Raw genomic sequence first — 22,602 nt, 5'->3', positions numbered from 1 at the left:
GATCAGGACCTGCGATGATGGACTGCTCACAATGTTCTCACACTGAGGCCTTGTCTCCACGCTGAAAAAAAAATCTCGGTGTATTTACTGAGAAAATGGTAAAATTACCAAGAATTCAGGGTTCTATTTGATCCCAGTTTTTTCTTGGTAAAATTACCATTTGTGGAATTGGCAATTTTACCGAGAAATCTCGGTAAAATTATTGAACTTTCTCGGTAATTTTACTGGACCTTGGTATAAGCGCCAATATTTTTTATCGACTGTCGTAAAATTACCGAGATAAAATGACAGAGTTACCAGGAATTGATTACCACTAAAAGTGGTATTCTTACGTGAAAAAAACAGTAAAAATACCGGTTTTAAGGTACGCTTACCAGTCCGTCATGGTAAAATTACCAATAATTGGTGAGAAAAGTGAGATGGTAAAGGTGCCAACGGATCTTGGTAAAAACGCCGAGAATTTTTTTTCAGTGCACGCGACGTTTTAACGGGGTTTGTCCCAGGGAATAATCCCACTTGCGAACCTAGGAAAAATATTCACTGGGAAAAAAAAACCGCTTGGATCGAGAGTCCAGACTCTTGAAAACAATGACAAGAAAAAACAAGCAGGAAGCTCCAACGCATTGGCGTCGGAGAGCGGCTCTGGGGGCAGTAGTTGTAGTCAAGAATGAGGGCCTAGACACATTTTGTCATTGATGTACAATCCGACAACTGTCGATTCATGTTTTGTAACTTAGCAGATTTACGTAGCCGGTGTATAAATGTGTATTGGGCTTTGATATGGCGAATACATGGCATTATCACTTGTTGTATACTTTTAATTTTGAAAGCTCTTTGGAGGTCCGCTTCCTAAAAAATCTCTGGTTGATAAGTCGTTTAGCGAGGCTGCAAAAAATTTGCATTTTTATATCTGAAAGTGTAGGTATTGGTTTTTTGTATAATTGTTTTTTTGGATTGCTGGAAAAGTAACGCATACTTCTATAATTTAGGACTGAGTCAGGGAAATATAAGGTTCGTTAATATAGTAAATATTCCTAGTACCGTGTGACACTATTGTTAACGAAAAGTTTTTGCAACTTGTCAAAGAGGTTGTTGAATGATCTTCGAATAACTTTTGATGAGCTAGAGGTAATGGTTCTATCTGCAGCTCGTGGACTTCTGTACGATATTGTCCAGAATCATCTGAATTTTCAAAAAGTGTCCGCTTGTTCGATACCCAATTTGCTCATTCATGCATACAAGGAGAAGCGCATGAAAGCTTTAGCAGACATTTTGGAGATGAATCAAGAATTAGATGAAGAATTTATGACTTAAATCACGGCACCTTAATCACGGGATGACCTTAATTACGGCAACTATTTATTGTCCATGAGATGCAGATGGTTCCATTTCCCTAGCTCATCAAAAGGTATTCGAAGATCAATTTCATCAGCCACCCGTACGAACCACGTTTCTAGTGACCCGTACTTGCTTCGCACGTATGAAACATACAATCAGAGAAAACAGAATTCATCTTACAATAATCAATAATCAGTAGGACATGAATCGTTGCGATGTATAATACGACATTATAATGCGGCATTACTATTGTAATTCATTTTAATGGATTAGGGGCATTATAAATCATTATTGCCACGTCGGAATGAAATGTTGTAGACTGAATTGAAAAGCATGTTGGCAAAATTTATTATAAAAATAGTATAACATGTAGGTACATAACATAAAGGTAATACAAATTAAATGATTAGAGCGTGTATATTTCATTACATTATAGGTATATTACAATCATTTTTGTCATTGTTGGAAATTTTGATAGTTTGAAATTTGATAGTTGATAGTTGATAGTTTGAGAGTTGAAAATTTGGTTATTTTATTTAGTTAAGGTGATTCGATAGACGCCATATTTTGTGTCAGAATGGCATGCGACATATCCCATCAATTGGTTCCATTTTTTCATTTACTCATCATTTTTCTCCAATTTTAAGTTTCGCAATTCTGTTTTCAGGAGACTAAAGCACTCACTTATCAATTTGTATATTTATATTGAGTTAAGGGTAGAGACGTATTCCTCACCGGAATTGAGGAATGGAGGTGTTACAGTAAGTCCGGCATTAGGTTCCATTTCGACATCAGCGACGATCAACGCTACGATACTGGAAGCCAGTCTTCCGATATTAAATCCCTAGCGGGGAAGAAAAAAAATGCCTAGATTTCGCTAAAAATCCCTAAATCCCCAGATTTGCTCAAATATACTTAAAAAATCCCTAGATTTTGCAAAAAGCGCCATTTTTAACGAAGAATCATGATGTCATTCGATGTAGCGATTTGCAATATTTAAATCTGATTGGCTCGTTTGAATTTTGGCGCTCTCTGAAAGCAGTGCTAATCCAGACCAATAAAATGAAAGAATATTAGTTGATTTCTTATTATTAACAGGTTGAATGCAGTTGAATGTCAAGTACATCGAAGGACGCAATCGTTTTAATTTCCGGCTTATTTGCGGGGAAAATAGTGTTGCCAAAAAGGCCTACAAAATATAGATGAAAAAATGTTTTCGATTGTCGAAGCTAGAATTGAGGTTAAAAAGTTGATTTTTGGTAACTTTACCTCATCAAAAAAAAATCCCTAGATTTCCTGAAAAATCCCTAAATCCCTGGAAATTCCGGAAAATCCCTAAATCTAGGGATAAACCCTTAGACATCGGATGGCTGTTGGAAGCATTAGAGTCAACATTTGAAACGCTGCTGCAGAATTTGCCGGGAGTATAATCGAGTGTTGAAAGTCAGTAGAATTGAACAATGTAATAATTGCTTTCCGAAATAAGCGTTATAATAAAAAAACCACGAATCTGAACTGTTAATACTGGAACACACCTTCTGTAAATGTACCTTGCGAGAGATAAGTAAAAAAATAGATGTACTGGAGGAGAAGTGCTTCTCCACAGAGTTTGAAGAAGGAAAAAAAAATGCCCAAATTTACTTACTTCAGCATTTTCGGCAAAATCACTGCAATTTCCGAACCTTTTTCTGGCCAGGGGCCAAAATTAAATGATTATGAAGGGCCACTTAGATGTTGTAGATAAAAATAGGACTGTTGAAAAAGTCGCCGTTTTCAATAAATATGTTCCCGGAATGGAAAAAACAGCTCACAAATAAAAGCAAATTGCCATAGAAACTTCTTCACGAAATCACACACACAACGAAGAACGAGGCGCTACAGACGAGTCCGTCCAGGACAAGTTAAAAAATTCCCATGAGCCGAGTGCCGTAGGTTAAGGGCCCGTTCGCCAAAACTAATCGGAACTGTATGAATGAATTGCTCCTTTTAAAAATCAAAACAATATCGAATTGCGATATATTACACAGTTAAGATAGGGCTATGTCCTGTCGTAAGCGGCGACATACAGTCGATATCATTTCAATAATCGCCCCAATGGCCACGATAGTTGTTAGACGTTTACGGTTTCCCTGGTAACCTTTGTTTGCTATCAGCTGATATCGAGTAATTAACTAGGAAGCTCCAACCCAGTGGTTAAAGCTTCCTTAACCGCGAAAACTTTAAAATTCAAATTTTCAAATTTTGAACGTAAAGTACATTTTTTCCATCACGAGATAAAAGCACAAACAAGTTTTGAATTATTGACTGTATCACCATGATTCCAAAAATACAATACACAACATAGCATTGACTAACAATAAAACAGTATGCAATAAAATAAAGTCATGACAAGGAACATAGCCGAAAATGGCGCCGATTCCCATCAACCAACGCGCGGTCTCTACAATGTAACATGCTGCATTGATACTCCCCAGCTGGGACCGTCCGGAATAGCAGCTCTAGTGCAAGCACCAGAGCCGCTAATACTCTTGATTCAATCGGATTTTTGCTTAAATCAAGGACCCAGTCTCTTAAATGAAGCGGATTTCCTTTTGATTCAAGCTAAAATCCGATTGAATCAGAGAGTATTTTTTCTTGTCAATGTTTTCAAGAGTCTGGACTCTAGGTCCAAGCGTGTTTTTTTTTCCAGTGTGGAAAAATTATTAAGTTACTCAATATCATAATCCCATTACTAGTATGGTCCTTGTACTCCTTGTAGAGATACTTATATTAAGAGTCAATGTCAGAGTTATACTGCCGTGTTAAGGAGAAACGCCGTATGAACACGCGAGGGTTGCCAAATTTCCTCGAAGGAAGCATGTGTTTTTGACGAAATTTATGCATATTTTTCTTGCAATTTTCAGATAATTTAGATATAATTGAGAACAAAATAGTCTGAAGAATTTGAAAAAAAATATTTACAACTTCCCCGATAAGTTCGTATTTTATCAAAGGGAATTTGGCAACGCATCGAGGTTCATGCGGCGTTCTTCCCTAGCATGACAGTATAGTTCAACGCCGATTTTGATAGTCAAGATATTCTTTTTGACATGGATTTTTGACAGGAATAAAAATAAAATACCCTTAATTTATTTTTCCTCCTGGATATAACGTGGTTTCTTTCCATCTAAATCAGGTCCAATGAACTTGCTGATCACTCGCATGCATCATCGGCTGAGTTGTTCACGTAGCCTTTGAAGCACCGCTGCAAATAAGACAAAAGAAACAAAGATAATATGGAAATAGAGCAAGAGAAATACGCGCGTTGATGACGGCGCAGAGGTACAACTATTCGTACTCAATGGATGTCCGTGTTGTATCTGCAAAATTGAAGGCGCGATGGTGCTAGGCGTGAACTCGCAAAGCTCCGCGCGCTGATGACGGCGCAGAGATACAACTATTCGCACTCGATGGATGTCCGTGTTGTATCTGCAAAATTGAAGGCGCGATGGTGCTAGGCGTGAACTCGCAAAGCTCCGCGCGCTGATGACGGCGCAGAGATACAACTATTCGTACTCGATGGATGTCCGTGTTGCGTCTACAAAATTGAAGGCGCGATGGCGCTAGGCGTGAACTCGCAAAGCTCCGCGCGCAGATGACGGCGCAGAGATACAACTATTCGTATCGATGGATGTCCGTGTTGTACCTGCAAAATTGAAGGCGCGACGCTGCAAGGCGTGAACTCGCAATGCTCCGCTCCGTTTTAAAGTATTTTTACCTACTATCTCGGGCTTTCATAAGAAAATCGCGCGTTTCTGCTCTTCATCGTGGTCATTTCAGATTGGTCATAAATCTGAACAAAATAAATTATTGTCTAAAAACTCCGAAGTTTTGAAAGCAGCTCTTGGTAATTTCATCGACTGTCTCCACTTGACCGTCAAGTCCATCCTTCGTTTTCTTTCCTCTCTTCGACAAGTTCTAAAACCTAACTCCTGCCAAACTGTGACCCTTTTGGTCTTTTTTAAAACAAAACCTTGCCGCAAGGCTGAGTAAACTTTTGATTTTTGTTAAAAAAAAAAAAAAAAAAAGAGTCGGTTTCACATGCGGAGCATGTAGCCAAACAAATACCGATGCATTCCGTCCAAAAGTCAGATTCTCTATGTCAAATGTTGGCGGACATAATATTGACATACCCTCCAGGAAAACATAATCGAAGATGTTATCCGCACCTTGTCGATGCAAACCAAGGTTTCCTCCACATTGATCTCATAAATCAGTGTCAAATAGAATGTGCCAAGGTTCCGCTACCGCACAATATGATTGATGCCTTGTTAAGATGGAAGATACCAGGGTTTGCTTAGAGGTACCACGGTACCAACACCAAGAGCATTGTCGTCTATTGTTTGAAGGACGAACCACATCGTCATCGGATGCCGAAAGTTGGCGTCCATCATTTTTTAAATTCTGCCATCGAAAAACGATTCTAAAACACGTGACCTAGTTTTGATTTTCAGGAACCGTAAAATATCCCACCTCGTCAATCTCCCGTCATCACCGGTGGTATAAGTCGATCAGGAAGAATCAAATTCCATCCCAACGAGACGCCATGCCAGATCTCTCGGGAAAACCGCCAGATTTTCCGGGAAGACGGAGGGAACTCTCCCATTGTCCAGGGGGAGCGGCAACCATGCCTGAGACCAAGTTAACAGGCGTAATCCTCCTGGAAGAGCCGAACGTTGGCTCCGAGTCTGCGGCTGCGGTCCAGAGCAAGGGACGGCGCACAGACGCTCGCTCTGCCTGTGACGAAGTCTATCTCTGCGTCAGCGAGTAACAGCGAGAGTGTGAGCCCCCGTTGCCACCTCCACCAAAAAACCCTAAAAACCAGTCCAAAACCACTCAAATGTGCCTGCAACTCCTGCGGAGTTGCGTGGTTTTTGTGTCGTGTCGGAGCAACCGGCAACGGCCGTTGTGAGTGGGAAGGGGGGCCGAGGAAGCTTCGTAAAACAAGTTTTCATTCATATATCAACTCCAGCGTTCCCCCACCGCCGGAGCCCCCCCTCCCCGCCGCCGGGCCCCCCAGCCCGGGTCTCCTTCCCCGAACCGGGCTCGCTGCGTCTCTCTCGCTCCCATGCGCCGCTCGCGCCGCTCTCCCTCTCTCTCGTCTTTTTTTACTCGCGTCTTACAAGTTTCATTCATAACTTGGCCCGACCGACCGATCCGTGTGTGGACGTCGGAGGTTAGTGGTGTCCAAGACGCATTCTCAGCCTGTGCCGTCTCCTCTGCGCCCGTTCGCATAACCGCCTCGGCGTGCAATATTCAAAACTGCAGTATTTTCGTCCCCACCCGAATCCCGGTTCAGCGCCCACCGCTTTAGTGCTCAATCCCGTCATCTAGTCCCTAGTGTTTTCCCCCCTTTTTCCGTCGCGAGCTGATTAGTTTCTGAATCAGCGGATTTTTCAAGTGGTGTAAGTGAATGATCAAATGTGTCCGATTTAAGCGCCTTTTTTCGATGCTTTCGAAATCCCGGTTCGCTCGCTGTGGTTCGGTTCTGTTTCGGAGTTTTTCTGCGGTTTGGTTCGTTGTGTTTATTTCTCGACGAAGAGTGTCACGTGTGTGGTTGTTGCCATGCGAAGTGTGCTGTGATGGTATCGTAGGATTAAAGTCAGCGAACTTCGGAGCGCCCCTGGTATTCGGTGAGATACGGTTTCGTACCCTGGTGGTCACTCTCTCGTGATGATTTTCTTTGTTTTTGACCTCTTATCGGTCAGTAGCGACTCCTAACAACTGATGAAACAGACGTTCTTTGGAGCCCCAACATTATTTATGTCATATCTTTCGTTCTCTTAAAAGTTGAGCACGTCTGAACAGGACCATACCATGTCGATTTTATTATAATATAGCTCTAAAACGCTAATCAGGTGATCATGCCAGCGATTTTCTAATCGGAATTTTTTACTGCGTAAGGAACCATTCACGAGCTAAACCATAACGGTTCTTATCTCGAACCATCAAGGCCTTGCAGAGTGGGAACTGATCGTGAGTTTCTCTGGTTATAGGTTAGGTTTCCGTCCGGACCAATAGCTTTTGTGCGGTCTTATCCGAATATTTACTCATTGAGCGTAACGCATTCCAATTAGAACGTTGACAGCTTGCATTAGATTTTAGATAGCCTTGATTTCTTCATCTCTCCTCAACTTAATTATCAAAAAGTATTGATACTGTTTTGGACATTATCTCGTCCTGCTTTCTCTGTTGACAGCGCAGGGTTTGGGTGAATTTAGCTAATGTTAGTGTACCATCAGAATAATTTGTCAATGCGAAGTCTATTGGCATTGGCAATACTTCCTAGAAGACAGTATCTACCTGAAGATTCAAACTCATGTCAGAGTGTAGTAGTGCATTGCGTTGGGGCTTTTTACACATGTCTTTATGAGGGATTAGTAAAAAAGTGAGTTTTGAAGTGAAAAGTTGGTTTTTTTTTTTCATTCTGGGCTCTTCAACTTGAAATTTTAATGTTTCTCTCTCTCCTGTCAAAGTTTATTTTTAAGGACCAAAAATGGCTTTTTTCAGGTCTTCCCCGTCAGCGCCCGTGTACTCTTTGCAACCAGATTTTTTATAATCTCAGAACTAATATTCAGGTTTTCCCTTCCAGGAGATATTGCTATTGTACAGCAGGCTTGGCATTTACCCCTACTCTTTATTTTATACGTAATTGGCGGATGTTGACGTTAGTTCCTCCTCTTTCCCCCACCTTAGACTAAAATTAATCCATTCGATTACATGGCAGCGTTGAGTGATGTCATGCCAATCATTTAACATTTATCATTTACTGAAGTTCCAGGAAAAGTCAAACACGAGACAGCTTCTGTATCATTCTTTCTTCTTTTTCTCTTGAATTTCATCAACTTTTCCGAATGAGATTCGGTAAAGTTCTCAAGTTCAAGTCAATCCATACCTGTGTCCCTCCTTCCACTCCCCTGAGATAATCGTTTCACTCTCATGAGAGAATTCGCCGACTGTGTAGTCTTTTGGGATCAAAGGCGGTATTTTCTTATGTTTCCTTATTCAGTGTTTCTTTTGCGACCAAACAGAAACGGGTGGAAAATTAATCAAAAGCCAGCGGTTTGACCTACCCTCCATGAGTTGCCAAATGAAAAAGAAATTGAAAAAAAACATTTAGGTAATTCTAACTTCAGACCTTGTAGACGAATCCGCTTATGTTACCCTCTATGAGTTGCCAAATGAAAAAGAAATCAAGAAAAAATCATTTAGGGAATTCCTACTTCATGCAGATCCTTTTGACGAATATTTGCTCACGTATATACCGTTGTTTCACCTCAGTCCGTTTTTGTAAGGAATCTATTTTCTTATTTTTTACTCTGCACTAGAAAAAAAGTCTCTTGGATCCCGAGTCCAGACTCTTAAATAATTTTACAAGAAAAAACACCCTTGATTCAATCGGATTTTTGCTTGAATCAAGAGCCAAGCCTCCTAATTTGAGCGGATTTCTTTCTGATTCAAGCAAGAAATCCGATTGAATCAAGAGTATTCTTTCATGTCAAATTATTTAAGAGTCTGCTGGACTCAGAATCCAAGAGTCTTTTTTCCAGTATAATCCAAAAGATTTAACAATCAAAACACGAATTCGTTATCGACGCTATTAACTCATCCCGAAATCTATCATCTAAGAAATGACACCTGTAGGTCGTGTGTTGACACCCGTCTTTTTCCGGAAGATCGGCTCTGCGAATCAATCCCGAGATAAATTGGCAACCTGGCGGTCGTGTTTTTATGATTTCGTAACTATGTAGTCTCCCCAGGCCAAACCTCAAATTAACGAACATCGGCCGGCTCCTTTGGAGGAGGCTGTGCAATCTGGTCTTTCTCTCTCAGGGGCTAAAAAATAAAATCTCGTTGTTTTGAGCCGACCTTTCTTCTTTGCCCTCCCTCGGCCGACAGTAGCGTGTCGTCAAACGCTCCTCGTCGTTCACGTCCACTCGATTCATTATAATTTCTCCCTCAAGGTTATTTGGCTCCTCATTAATATTTCATTATTAATATTTCGTTTTCTGCATGTTCTTCTCAATTCCTCGTATTCTTTAGCTTCTTTTCTCGGATCTCACCAGCTGTGTTTTTCGCCTCCTCGTCCAACACGCGTAGGCACTGTTTAACTTTTGATTTAGGAAAGAAGTAGAAAAAAGCTCTCCCAATTTTCTTTCTTGGCAAACATTTTCTCGTAAGAACATTCAAAATAATACCAACAGAAAAAAAAATACAATGCCAGAAAAAATATTACTACTAAACTAAAATTTTGGAGTTCTTTTTTGACGAAAGTCTAATTTTCACCGGATTCATCTAATTGGCATTGTGTACTCATAAACTTGGTGTTGTATGCCGACCAGATTCATGCTTTCACCCATTAAATTGGTATAACACACTAACCGCAGTGTTTGGAATAGAAGTGGGATTTGTAAAGCACCGATTTTGTTGAAATACAGCACCAACCAGGTTGAGCTGAGTCAGCAACTAACTTTTCTTTTATTTTTGGAACTTAAATTCCGTTCAAGGACTTACCCTAAGTTTTCGTAGTCGAATTATTAGGAGTAATTGTGACTGAAGTGCGAGATAATTATCTTCAGCCTCAGTTGTTGTTTAAATGCCGGCGATTCTAATTCGTCATTGTATTTAATTTCTCCTTTTTTCGCACGTAATCCGACTTTTCAAGTTCAAGTTGAATTTTTTGTAAACATTGTTTGTTAAAAAAAATACTCTTCGGATCCTCGCCTTGTTCAGGGAGGGAATTTTTGAAAAAAAAACAGCAACGTATCCTAAACTGTGAGAGGACAGAGGAAGGCAAGGAATTTTTGATTCTGGTTACTGACGAAACCTTGAATTATCTAATTTCGTCATATATTTAATGGCTCCAGTCGCACCTTTGTGATCGATCGGCAGATCTCGAGTTTTGTACCAGATGAACTTCTGCAGGGTTATTTTATGCCGAATGTCATCGGCAGTCAGGGAAAAGCAAGGACATTTTTGGTTTTGAGACCTCGAAAAATCAGGTGACTACTGGGCATTTCAGAATACATGTAAACTTGCCTCGTTGTCATTCTATTCGTTACAGAGTCAAAGTTGAAATTTGTGGTTCATTTTTATAGTGCAACAAGCAGTATTTCAATGTCTTTAAATCGAAAAATGAGTTTTTTGATTGGGACTTCTCGAATTTTGACCACTTTGGATGACCCGGGTTTCATTTCATTAAAAGCAGATCAACGATCAATTTTCCAAAACTTCTGTAAATTTTCTCATTTTTTTCATAAATATTCACAGAAAGATGTTAGAATTAACATCTTTTAAAAAGAATTAAACCTGAAACAGAGAGTTTTAAAAGATGCAGCCTAGACACGCATTTCCAACTTTTGCCATCGATATCCTCACTGTTATTTCTCATAGGATCGCTCCCAGCTCCAAATCTCCACTGTTGGAAGTTAAAATTTTCTTTCAAAATGAGAATTTGCCTCTTCCAACCCCCAGCCCCACCCTCCTGCTCTCTCGTCCGAAATGGTCAAGCATATCCATTCGCGGGCCCCATTGATGAGTAGCGGCGGCAGTGAGTTTCTATTTGCAGCAAACAGAGGCTACGCAGCACAAAGTAGATCAAACACTTGAGCAGGGTGAAGGGTCTTGGCCTCCCTCCACCTGTTGCGCCCCCGGTTCACACGGGGCCTCCGCGGAGCTAAGGGATGCTCGTCTCTCTCTTTCTCACCCCCTATCCACCCTCTCCGCTTATCTCGGGCGGCCCACAGAGAGGAGTGTCATGCACCCTGTTGCCGTTTCGCGGCCCCTTGTCCGCTTTTTTCTCAACTGGACCCAACGGTACAAGCGCCGAATTCCGAGTCTTGCTCATAAGGACAGGGTTTTCGCGCCCAAAAACGGATTCGAGGCTCGGGTTCAATGTCTGTAACTTCTCAGCGCGCCGATTTCTGAAATTGATACGCAAAGCTATAGACAAAGAAGACAAAAGAGATATGGGGGGTCCTATTGGTGGAAGCGGGTGGTATCATGGACAAAGAAGGTAGGTAATAGACTAAGTAACGGCAACCTACGAGGGACCCGATAGCTAGTCCATCATTTTCTCCCTTAGTCTATAGGAGCCACCCATTTCAACCTATAGGATACCTCCATACTCCCTATGTTCTATTTGTCTATCGCTTTCTCTATCAATTGTAAGTATTGGCCAGCAGCAGTCGACAATGAAGAACCCCACAAGTAAACTTTACAGTAATCGATGGATGTTTTGCTACCATTTGAGAAATAATTGATATTTTCATGAAAATTTCACTCGAGTAAACTTCAGACCTTTTCCTTTTACTGCGGTATTTCAAAATTTGCGGAGTGGAACTCGCTAAATGAAAGTTTCAGCTTAAATATTTTGAAAAGAAATGAATCGATTTTCACAACCCACAAAGCATGGGGTTGCGGTATTTCCCGCAAGTTTTGGCCATTTTTTCTTAGTTTTCCCCGTGCATCCATTCGATTTTTGTGAATCAAAAACAGCGATGAATCCTGTAATCGTTACCATTCTCTTACCTGTGAATATCAATCAAAGCGTTCCCACTGAAAGAACACATGATAGCGTCATCCATATCGTGTCCTAGCGATGCCAAGGCCACCTCGGCTTACTTACTTTCTGGTTCCTCGGTCGTACAGGCAATGCATGTAAAACAATCAGTACATTTTTTTAATTGCGGATAGATTAAAGGCACAAAAGTCATGGTGTTTTCAAAAGGTCGATGGTGTTCAGTAAACATTATTATTCTCGTCCTATTAATTAGATTCAACCATCGAAACAATATCATATGTCGTGCGTGTTGGATCCATTCTGCTGCTCACGATCCACTTTAGACCAGTTTGGAGAAATACAGAAACATAAATGAGAGGGGCACTCAAATGAAAGGGCCTCCTTCCCGAAATATGGCACATAGTTTTTACAAGATAAGAGTAGAAACGCCCAGTGATGAGGATATGAAAAGAGTGCAAGTTTATTAGCGAAGGAGACGTGAGAAAATCAGTGCTCGTGTGTAGACAAGATCGGAGGAGTGCATCTTCATTTTGACGAAGGAGCGGGTTGATGGTGGTAGCAAGAGTGAAATATCCTCCCCGGGTGCAAGGGATGACGAAGAAAGGAGCTCCTAATTTAGTGGTGGAAGTACTATACGCGCGTGTGAAGTGAGATCAGTGAGAAAAACAGTGTGCGTCGAACAGAGACGTGCTCCGTAAGATTTACTGCGGCTGTGGGGGATGATGATGCTGGTTCCCGGGGAGGGGGAGGGGGCGGGGGTGAGTGCACCATCTTGAAAGAGGTTACGGAGTCGGATTTCTGGGCCAGGAGCCGGAGTCCCAGTTTCGAGCCGTGTTTTGGGACAATAATAAGAAATCCCCAACAGCTGTAGCGGGTCGCCAGATGGGGAAGGGGGCGGATTAGCGCTCCGCAACAAGTGGATCCGTAAACTTGGCAACCCCCTAAATCCCGTCGAATCTTCTCACCACCCAGGGTTTTTTTTTTTTCAACCTGCCCTTTATCCTGCATCGGAGTGCGGATTCGCCCATTATCCAATTTTCTCTCGATTTTTTCCCGTGCATCTTCCCGCTCTGTTTCGGCGCACTGGCGAACATTTCACTCGCTATTGTTTTTCGAGACTCGATTTCAAACGCTACCATTCTCGGTCCTTTGCTTTGTGCAACGATCCACCGTGAGTCTCTTCGGCCATCGTCCAGTATCAGTCGAGTAGTGTTCTTTTGATAGCCTTTGCAATGCTGCTAAGATCGTGCACACAAGCGCACTACTCCTAGAAAGCCAGGCGGGAGTCAGGGATATGATTTTTTCAACGAATTTTCTCCGTAATTTTCCTAAAATTTCTGTAAAATTTGTTCACATCCATGGGTATTTAACTCGATGTATAGCCTAGGCGAAAATGAAACACCTTAGCAGCAGTGTAAAGGCTGTACGTGGTTACACTGAGAAACTCCTCAATTGTTTGCTTAATCATTGATTCGCCCCCATTAGTGTTCAGAGGAGGCTAATGATGAGTCAGATGCGTTCACACCCTCAAGTAAGGTAGACTCACCCAGAAATAATCTCAGAATGCTTTGCTGTTTGATGACTTTAAAGAGTAAAAATGACCAATATAACTAAAAATAACAGTTATTCTTTCGTCAGGAATGACAATTTAAATAGAAGAAATGAAAGCTCTGCAAACCTCATCCCTTGGAAAATTTTTAGCTTTGAAGACAGGAGAAAGAAATGGAATTCGCAATCCAGAGGTGACATTGAATTGAAAGCCAGTTTTCCTAAAGTTTTGATTGTAAAATCATCTTTTCAATCAACATTTTCTAGATATCAAACCTTTCTGGTGATGAGATCAGATTTGCCTCGAGAAGGTACCTGTAAATTCTTTCAATTTCAGGTAATTTGAAAAGCTATGTTGCACAAGCTTAAAAACACTGGAAGTTTCATACGCCCTTAACCGAAGTTGTCGTCAATTTTACAAGATTTGAAACAACCTTTTCGTACATTTGCAATAATTTTGTCACGGACTTTCGGATTACTCAGGTCGCTCGTCATGTTATCAAAAATCCTATCTCTTGGGGGGACCTCGATGAAAGTAGCCTGGCGCGATCTGAAATCAAAGATAGTATAGGTCCAGGAGCATCAAATATGACACCGGGCTCGGAGCAGCCCAGCCGCACCGAATAAAGATTTCTCCGTTGTGGAGCTCGGCGTGGCGGCGGCGCTGGCTCACGGAGGCGGTTCGGATATTCATGAATGAAGCGAGGCGAGCAGGGAATGAATGAACGAGTGTGTGGAAGCGGAGGTGGGAGCCGAGCCGTCGAGCAGCCTCCAGCCCGCCAAACCGCGACTCGATCCGCGGGTTCGCGGTCTCGTCTGGCCGCGGAGCCCGGTGCAGCCGCGGTGCACTCGGTACCGCACCGCATGCATCCGTGCACCGCTCGGCTCGGCTCGTCTGTCGAGTGTCTGGCAGATGGTACTCTCCTTGTTCTTCCTACGGAGGAGGTCGAGTACGCAGATGAGGCAGATTCGAATTAGAGAGGGATATGAAATCCAGCTCTGGCTAGAGCCCCGTTGAGATTTCTGATGCTGTAGGGTTTCAAGGACGTAGGATGGTAATCAGTCCGAATAACGACGCGTCAGTCAGCGCGCGGAAATGAAAGAAAGCTTTTTCACCGTGAATAATGGAGATGTTGCATGTGTGAGGAATTTGCGATTTGACTGTTGATACTTATTCATAAGTTCGCGAGAAACACGATGGTGCCACTGATTTTCTATGAAATCAACCCCTAAGCTCAAAAAAAGCTATCAAGTTAAGGCCAATATGGAAGGGATATCCTACGCTATCCTTGAGAGTCCACATCTACATCAAGACAATTTTTCCATGCAAAGATACGGAGCAAATACATTAACAGAGCTGCCACTTTATTTGGGAACTCCAAAACTGAAAACACGGCAACCCTGTCAATGTATTTGCTCCCTATCTTTGCATGGAGAGTTTGTCTTGACGTATACGTGGACTCTCAGGGTAGGGTGGGATATCCCCTCCATTTTGGCCTCCATTTGAAAGCTTTTTTTGAGCTTGGGAGTTGATTTCAGAGAAAACTAGTGGTACCATCATGTTTCTCGCCAACTTTTACATACGTATCAATAGTCAAATCGCAAATTCCTCACACATGCAACATCTTCATAATTTTGGAATGGAAGTCGGTGCCAGGGTCTATACCGCCCTAAACCCCTGAGTGATGTAAGACATAGGATGGTAACTAGTCTTTTACGCGCGGATATAAAACAAAGCTCTATCACCGTGAAACATTTTGGAATGAAAGACAGTGCCGGGGTCTGTATAGCGCCCAAAACCCCTTAGTGATATGAACGTGGAGTGGAATTAGGTTTCTTTGCGGAGTGACTTAAACCATCATGGAGCGGAATCTTCTCTTTTTGCGGAGTGTCACACGCTTTTATGGTGCTAATTTCACTTCGCACTCACGTCTCTTGGGGTTTTTGGAAGCTTGAGACTTCTTAAAAACTTTTTCAACTCGGAGCGCCTTCAGCTTCGTGTGATACTTCACGCATTGTCGTAGATTAGTTTAGTTGCTTAACCTAAGCAAACCTAACTCAGAGCCGCAACTCAAGGTCTCTTTCCTCTTTTCAGCAACTTTCTTGGCTTAAGGCGCCCATTCATTACGTGACACTCTAGTCTCAAGTATTTTGACGAGAACCAGGCTTAAGACTGTTCTAGGACTTGTAGGTGACCTGTTGATTGAGATTTTTTTCGAACCATAGCCTCTTTTGTCTCTTTATTTTTCGTCGTAAGTCTGATTTTAATCGTATCGTTTTTCAGTAATTCTACGTCTCTACAGTTTTGTCGTCGGTCAGTTGAAGGGAAAGGTGAATCCTTAAATTTTCGGACTTGTCTATATCCTATTAATTCTATTGGTTTACATTTAAATGGTAAATAGGATTCGTTTTTGCGTCTCAAGCCTGGTCAAACTGGGCTTCCGCATTGCATTTGATCATTCACGCCACCCTTATTTTTTTTTTCCAGCCAGAATTTTCCTAAGATTTATACGTTATCAACTCCAATTTTTAAACCTGTGATCATATTCAACCGGCACCAATTAAATTGCGAATTTTCTCGACTGCTCCATTGATTTAATTTTAAGTGCGGATCAACTTACAAATGATCAAAGTGCGTTCAAACTAAACCAAAGATATCAGTGATAAGCGAATACGGTTAAACGTGCCAGCGCTAGCACGTTTTCGGACTGCGGCCGAAGTTCTTGTATTGAAAATCTCGACAAGTGCTCAAAATGGATGGATAGATACTGTGTTACGTTAGTGCACGGACATGGATTTTAACGTTATTGTATGATGGTGGAAATTTAAGGAAAAACAATCATCATGATTCGCACCCATAAATCCATCCTCTCGATACCTCGAGAGTCTCATGGAGCACCTGGATCTCACGTAGTCAAAAAAGAGAAAGTTTTGGTTCGTATCTTTTTTGCATTACTTATTCATTGTTTGTTTTTTACTCTCGATGCGTGGCAGCACTGGAAAAAAACACATTGGATCTAGAGTCCAGACTCTTGAAAACATTGCCAGGAAAAAATACTCTTGATTCAATCGGATTCTTGCTTGAATCAAAACGAACTCCGCTTAAATTAAGAGGCTTGGTTCTTGATTTAAGCTAGATTCTGATTAAATCAAGAGTACTTTTTCTTGTCGATGTTTTTAAGAGCCTGGACTCTCGATCCAATGTGTTTTTTTTCCAGTGAGTGTCAACATTTTGACTAATTTTATTATTTGTGATGGAGTCGGACAGAAAGGTCTGAAAGGTAGAAACTCAAATTTTTCAATTTATCCAAAAAACAACTTTGAGATTAATACATCGGTATCCAGATTTTTTTGCTAAACTCTCTTATGATGTTAAGTGCTTGGTGTCAAAATTTCAAGTCATATTAGCATCAGTAATGATGTTTGAAGTGCTTAAGATAAATCGTTTCTGAAGCCGAAATCAATATCGTCGAATTTTGTCTATGTTAATCTTAATTCTCGATTGATCGTCCTCTAAATTTAATAAGTGTCTATTCTTTTGGCGTTCTTTGCACCTAATGACCCTTTGTAGTCGTGGTATAATTATCTTCTTTTATTTTTGCCCCTCCTTAATCAAGGGCCTATCTGTCCAACTCCATCACATTTTGTTATGTCTCCCTCGCGATATTAGTTCCTGCAAATGTCCTCTGCTGTAGAAATGAATTTTTCAAACTTTCGTACATCTGTAATTTCTTCGATCAGTTCATTTTTAATCCTGCACAATTTCTCTCGATGAAATGTTATTGCTTTTGTCTGAAACCAGTTTCGCACCTCGCAGATCAGAGCTAAAATTGTACGCTCTAACAACCTGCGGAATGGTGGCTTTCCTTACAACTTACCGGCATATTCTTAAAAATAGGGCTCGCTATTTTAGCTCCTATTGCCAAGCGGGACTTGGGCATAGAGTTCAAAGTAGAAAAAAGTCAAGTCAACATTTCTTCGCACCTACAGTTCAAGGTGTACACCACACACCTCAAAGTATACGTGCACTTTTTTTCATTTTCCTTTGAAAATACGTCATGATGCGAGCTTAATTAGCCCAGTTTATTCTTGGCTGAACCCTCGACACTATTAGAGAGCCGGTGCAACGGCTACATGCAATGCGATGCGACACGACCCGACGGCTAAAATAACAGCGCTACCAAGCCCCTGCACTCTATCCTGGATATCAGAGGCAGTCAAGTGTAGGGATAAATATTTTCAAGCGGTGCCGCGTTCTAAGGATCAGGGTTTGAGGTCGCGGTGCGTTGCCGTTTAGCCGTACTTCTATCATTGGACGTTACAAAAAGTGTCTGTTTGTGGGGGAAGTGTAGAGAGTAGGCCGTAAATTTTAAAGTGAGTGATTTTTTGTTTTGTTTTAACAAATAACTCTAATATTCTTCTGGGACAACCGCTCTGCAATGCTATTCATTTTAAGACTCTCCAACTTAGCTTTCTCCGGAGAAAAAAAACCAGACTCAACGAGGAATTAGTGCGGATGGAAACGAAAATTCAGATTTTCTTTCGCTACTCGAAATAAAAATCATCGAAGCCTTCTAAAATTTCAAAATCGTCCGGTTCTGCCGCACAGTGGATCGAGTCAATTACAGAGGTCGGACATGAACTTTTTGACTTCAACTGCAAACTTTCATGTTTATTTCATCACATTTTAATTTTCAAGGGGTGCTTATGGCAGAAAATTTTACGAGAAAACCGATGAACCACATTTGGAACTTCGAATTTTTGTATAAACGGAGTTATGAGCGTTCAAAGTTTCCAGATTTTGTCCGACCTCTCCTATTGACTCGTTCCACTGTGTGCTGGTTCGAAATACAGAGCTTGCGATTGCGATCTCGCATTCCGAATTACAGAAGAGATTGGGGACCAACAATTTTGATTGAACGCCGTGGGGGGAGGGGGGTTCGTAGCATACGAAAATCGGTTTTTCCTCATTATTATCGAGCTTTTCAAATTAGAGAGCCACCGAGGAACAAGGAGCTCCTGAATCTCTGTAAGATGCGGACATGACGGTTTGGCAACGATGGATGACGGATCGAGGACCTGCTGAGGAGAGATGGTATGGTAGTACAGTGTACACTTGCAAGGGTGCACCTTCCAGTCACCCCCCTTCCTCGCCCCCCTCCCCCTCCCCACGGAGCGGTTGATCCCCTTTTCAACAGATGTTGACCGTTGTCTGGCTCTGGCTCTTCTTGCCTTGCTCTTGTTTTTTAACTCAAGGTTAATTTTTTCTTCGCCCGGGTGATGAGCCCCGGTGTCGCCCCGGGAAGATCAGGGGTAGGGGGAACGGGGGGGGGGATGCGATCCCGATCCCTCATCGTCTCGCCCCGGTACCGTCCGGGTCGCAGACGTCTTCGAATTTCCATTTTGCGATCTGCCCTGACGTCATTGGCGCCGTGGACGTCAGCAGCGTGCGCACTCTGTGCCCTTTGTGACGGATTTTGAAATGGAAAATTGTTGCACTCGATTGGAGTGTCGGGTGCGCTCCATCCGGAAATGGGGGATTGTCTGTGCATTTTTAGTGTAGTGGAAAAGTCGGGAAAGCGAGATTTTCAAACGGGCCACATCATATCACAGTGTCTCTACAGGATATCAGATCTCCAGTGAATGTGATGAGTATTTGAAATCAACGTCACATGGAATATTAAATATCCCATATGTATTCATTTATTTCCATTAATCGCTTTGAAAGGCGAAGACAACGAAAAATTCCGCCGAATCTACCCCTTGTGGAGTAGTAGCGCGAAACGGATGGAAGTCGAAACCCCTGATTTTTTTCTCTCAGATTCGGTGGAACAAGATGCTTAAATTGTCATATCTTCGATAAGATTCGCCACTTTTTCTCCAGGTAGAACTACAAAAAAAAAGAAAAAGAAAAAAAAAACGAAAAATTCCATGTATATATCGTCACCTTCCAGGCAAAGTATCACAAGCGCCATGCAACGTTTAAAAATTTCCGCCGCCATTTTATTTTTTTACAGAGAAATTGTTCAACGAAGCTGTCCGAAAATTTCACTGAATTTTCGTTGTGCTGCCGATAAAATTTAGTGAAATTTCCAAACAGATTCAACCAACAATTTCTCAGTAAAGAAATAAAATGGCGGCGGAAATTTTTAAACGTCGCATGGCGCTTGTGATACTTTGCCTGGAAGGTGACGATATACTGCCCTCGTAGCATAGCACGCGGAAAAAAAATTGAATGCTGCTTCAGTTCTTAAAATGTAAAAAAAATGTGCGACAAGTATAAATGTTGTTTTTAAAATTAAAAAACGCTCCGTTAACTACGTCCAAGGTTAGATGAACAAACTCAATGTTGAGTTAGCATTTTTTTAAATGTAAAATCGGTTTTTTCCGTGACCAGAGTTTTTTCATTATTTTATTCGCAAGTGATCATAATTTGTCTAGACTTTTGACCCGAATGATGCGACTTATCTCGCGCCTGCCGGACCTAAACAACTCTCCGGGGCGAATCACCTTAATACCCCTGACCAACGCACAACTCCACAACAGCTCACCTGTCAAGTGTCAAGCGCAAGCGCACCGACTCATACTTCATTAGCTAACCATGAGCAATTAATCAGTCTCTCACTGCTCGAGCTGGAACTGCGTCTGGCAGACGCGGCCCGTATAAAAATGTAGAGAGAAGTGTACTGCCGCGCTAAGGGAAAACGCCGTATGAAACTTCAGGCGTTGCCAAATTATCTTTGGTAAAACACGAATTTCCTGTTAACTTTTGAATGTTTTCCTTCCAATTTTTCAGCTAATGGAGATGTCGCATGTGTAAGGAATTTGCGATTTAACTGTTGATTCTTATGTATAAGTTCGCGAGAAACACGATGGTGCCACTGGTTTTCTCGGAAATCCTCTCCCAAGCTCAAAAAAAGCTCTCAAGTTGAGGCCCAAATGGAGAGGATATCCCACGCTATCCTGAGAGTCCACCTCTACATCAAGACAAACTCTCCATGCAAAGATAGGGAGCAAATACATTAGCAGGGTTGCCGTGTTTTCAGTTTTAGAGTCCCCAAATAAAGTGGCAGCCCTGTCAATGTATTTGCTCCCTATCTTTGCATGGAGAGTTGGTCTTGATGTAGATGTGGACTCTCAGGATAGCGTGGGATATCCCCTCCATTTTGGCCTCATCTTGAGAGCTTTTTTTGAGCTTGGGAGTTGATTTCAGAGAAAACCAGTGGCACTATCGTGTTTCTCGCGAACTTTTACGTACGAATCAACAGTCAAATCGCAAATTCCTCACACATGCAACATCTCCATTTCACCTTATGATTCAGGAAATTTAAAGGAAAAATATTGATAACTTTCCTAAAAAATAACAATTACATCGAAGGAAATTTGACAACTCTGGAATGTTGATACGGCGTTGTTCCTTAGGACGGCAGTGTACGCACCGCACCGTCCCCGTGCGTCGAGGAAGCAGTGGCGTGGCGTGAATTGCGATATATCGATTGTCATGTCATTTAAACCTATGGTAAAGAATCGATTATTAAGGTGTTCGCTGCGAACACCCTGTTTATCGATCCTTTTACATAGGTTTAAATGGCATAACAATCGATACATCGCAATTCACGCCACGCCACTGCGAGGAAGGTAAGAGAACAGGAGCGTAATTACTGTTACAAGTTGTTCCTAGCGTCGACAGACCGGGCGGTCCCCCGTCTCCGGCGACTCCGGCGCGGCGCTAGCGGTCCTGCGTGGGCAGGGCCCCCGGGGCCTCGCTGCGCCCCAAATCGCCCCCCGCCCCCCTCGCCCGTGCCCCGTGCCTGCTCGGGCGCGCTCGCCTCCGGTTTTGATTTTGATTGATAAGCCACATCGACGCGGACCGGTCGTAAGTTCTTTTGACAACCGGTTGCCTCGGGCACCCGACTGGTACAATTTGTCCGGCCTCGCTGTGTCGTGTTTACTTTGTCACCGAAAGCGAAGTTTTTGACTTTGCTGCCAACCTCCGTTACAGCGAAACGAAATTTTCTTCGGGCGACGTTTCGCCTACAGAATTTGGTTTTTCTGCCAGCAGCCAGAGGCGGATCCAGCAATTTGGCAACACTGGATTTCCTCAATTTAAACCGATGCTAAATAATCGATTCTAGTTGGAGCACCTTGTCCCTCACTGGAAAAAAAAAAAAAGTTAGCTTGGATCTAGAGTCCAGACTCTTAAAAACATTGACAAGAAAAAATACTCTTGATTCAAGCGGATTTTTGCTTAAATCGAGAACCAAGCCTCTTAATTTAAGCGGATTTCCTTTTGATTCAAGCAAAAATCCGATTGTTTTCAAGAGTCTGGATTCTTGATCCAAATCCAAGCGACTTTTCTTTCCAGTGCTTCAAGAATCGATACATTTCCATAGGTCTAAATTGAGAAAAGACAATGTTGCCTATTTGACGGATCTGCCAATGCCAGCAGCTATAACTACCACTTGGGGGAAATTTGGATGACCAAAAGATGACCCCGGTGAGCACCAACCATCCGTTTGGTGAGTTCTGAAAATGAAGATCGGGTCCACGAGAAAATGCAGATCCAAACGATCTAATGCGAAGATTCCCTTATAGTGGTCATAACGACGATTTTGCAAAGCGCACATCGGACATGTGAGCGTGGAGCTTTGCGCCTGGCGCGGCAGCATGATTTGTGGAGGCGCGCCGCTCGCCAACTTGTCCGCACGCACGTCAAATGCCCATTCCTGATGCACTATGCTCGCAGTCGTCGCCCCGTGTTCCAAGTCCGATGCTCGACGCGTGCGCACGATTACGCACATGCAATCCTGATTCTCATAGCCGTATGTCTGCGGAGGCGGCGGCACTGAGATCCCCTCTCGGGCAATACACTCATTCAGCAACTGAAAAACGGCTCTGGAAGCCGCACTTATGGGCTACATAGACATACCGTCCGTTTCGGGATCAGAGACCGAAAGTTCCGGGTGTAGCACCCTTTGCTCCGGTCATTGAGCCCGGAGCAGTCTAGGCTACAGCCTCAGCACCCGGAAATTTCGGCTTCTGAGCCCGAAACGGACGGTATAACAGCGGGTCAGGTAATCATTACTTGTATGGATCCAAGCAGATATTTGTATAAACGCTAAAATCGGTCAAAGTCGCTAATGGGACTAAAATAT

General features: G+C 42.4%; 1 protein-coding gene across 3 annotated transcripts in view; it reads left to right on the top strand.

The window, feature by feature from the left end:
* LOC109044016 (protein C-ets-1) overlaps positions 1-22,602 on the top strand; it is a 247,304-nt gene that overhangs the window by 59,190 nt on the left and 165,512 nt on the right. Inside the window, exons 1-2 of one of the 3 annotated variants that reach the window (XM_019061489.2) lie at positions 6,548-6,782; positions 15,936-16,381. The exons of the other annotated variants lie outside the window; for them this stretch is intronic. Of the exons in view, the coding sequence (XP_018917034.1) occupies positions 16,292-16,381 (90 nt within the window). The 5' untranslated portion in view covers positions 6,548-6,782; positions 15,936-16,291. Of the gene's footprint in view, positions 1-6,547; positions 6,783-15,935; positions 16,382-22,602 lie in introns of those variants that run through there. 3 annotated transcript variants of the gene reach the window in all.

The sequence above is a fragment of the Bemisia tabaci genome, chromosome 6 (genome assembly GCF_918797505.1).
Source record: "Bemisia tabaci chromosome 6, PGI_BMITA_v3".
In the NCBI taxonomy this organism is placed as follows: Eukaryota; Metazoa; Arthropoda; class Insecta; order Hemiptera; family Aleyrodidae; genus Bemisia; species Bemisia tabaci.
This window is presented reverse-complemented; position numbering and strand designations above follow the sequence as displayed.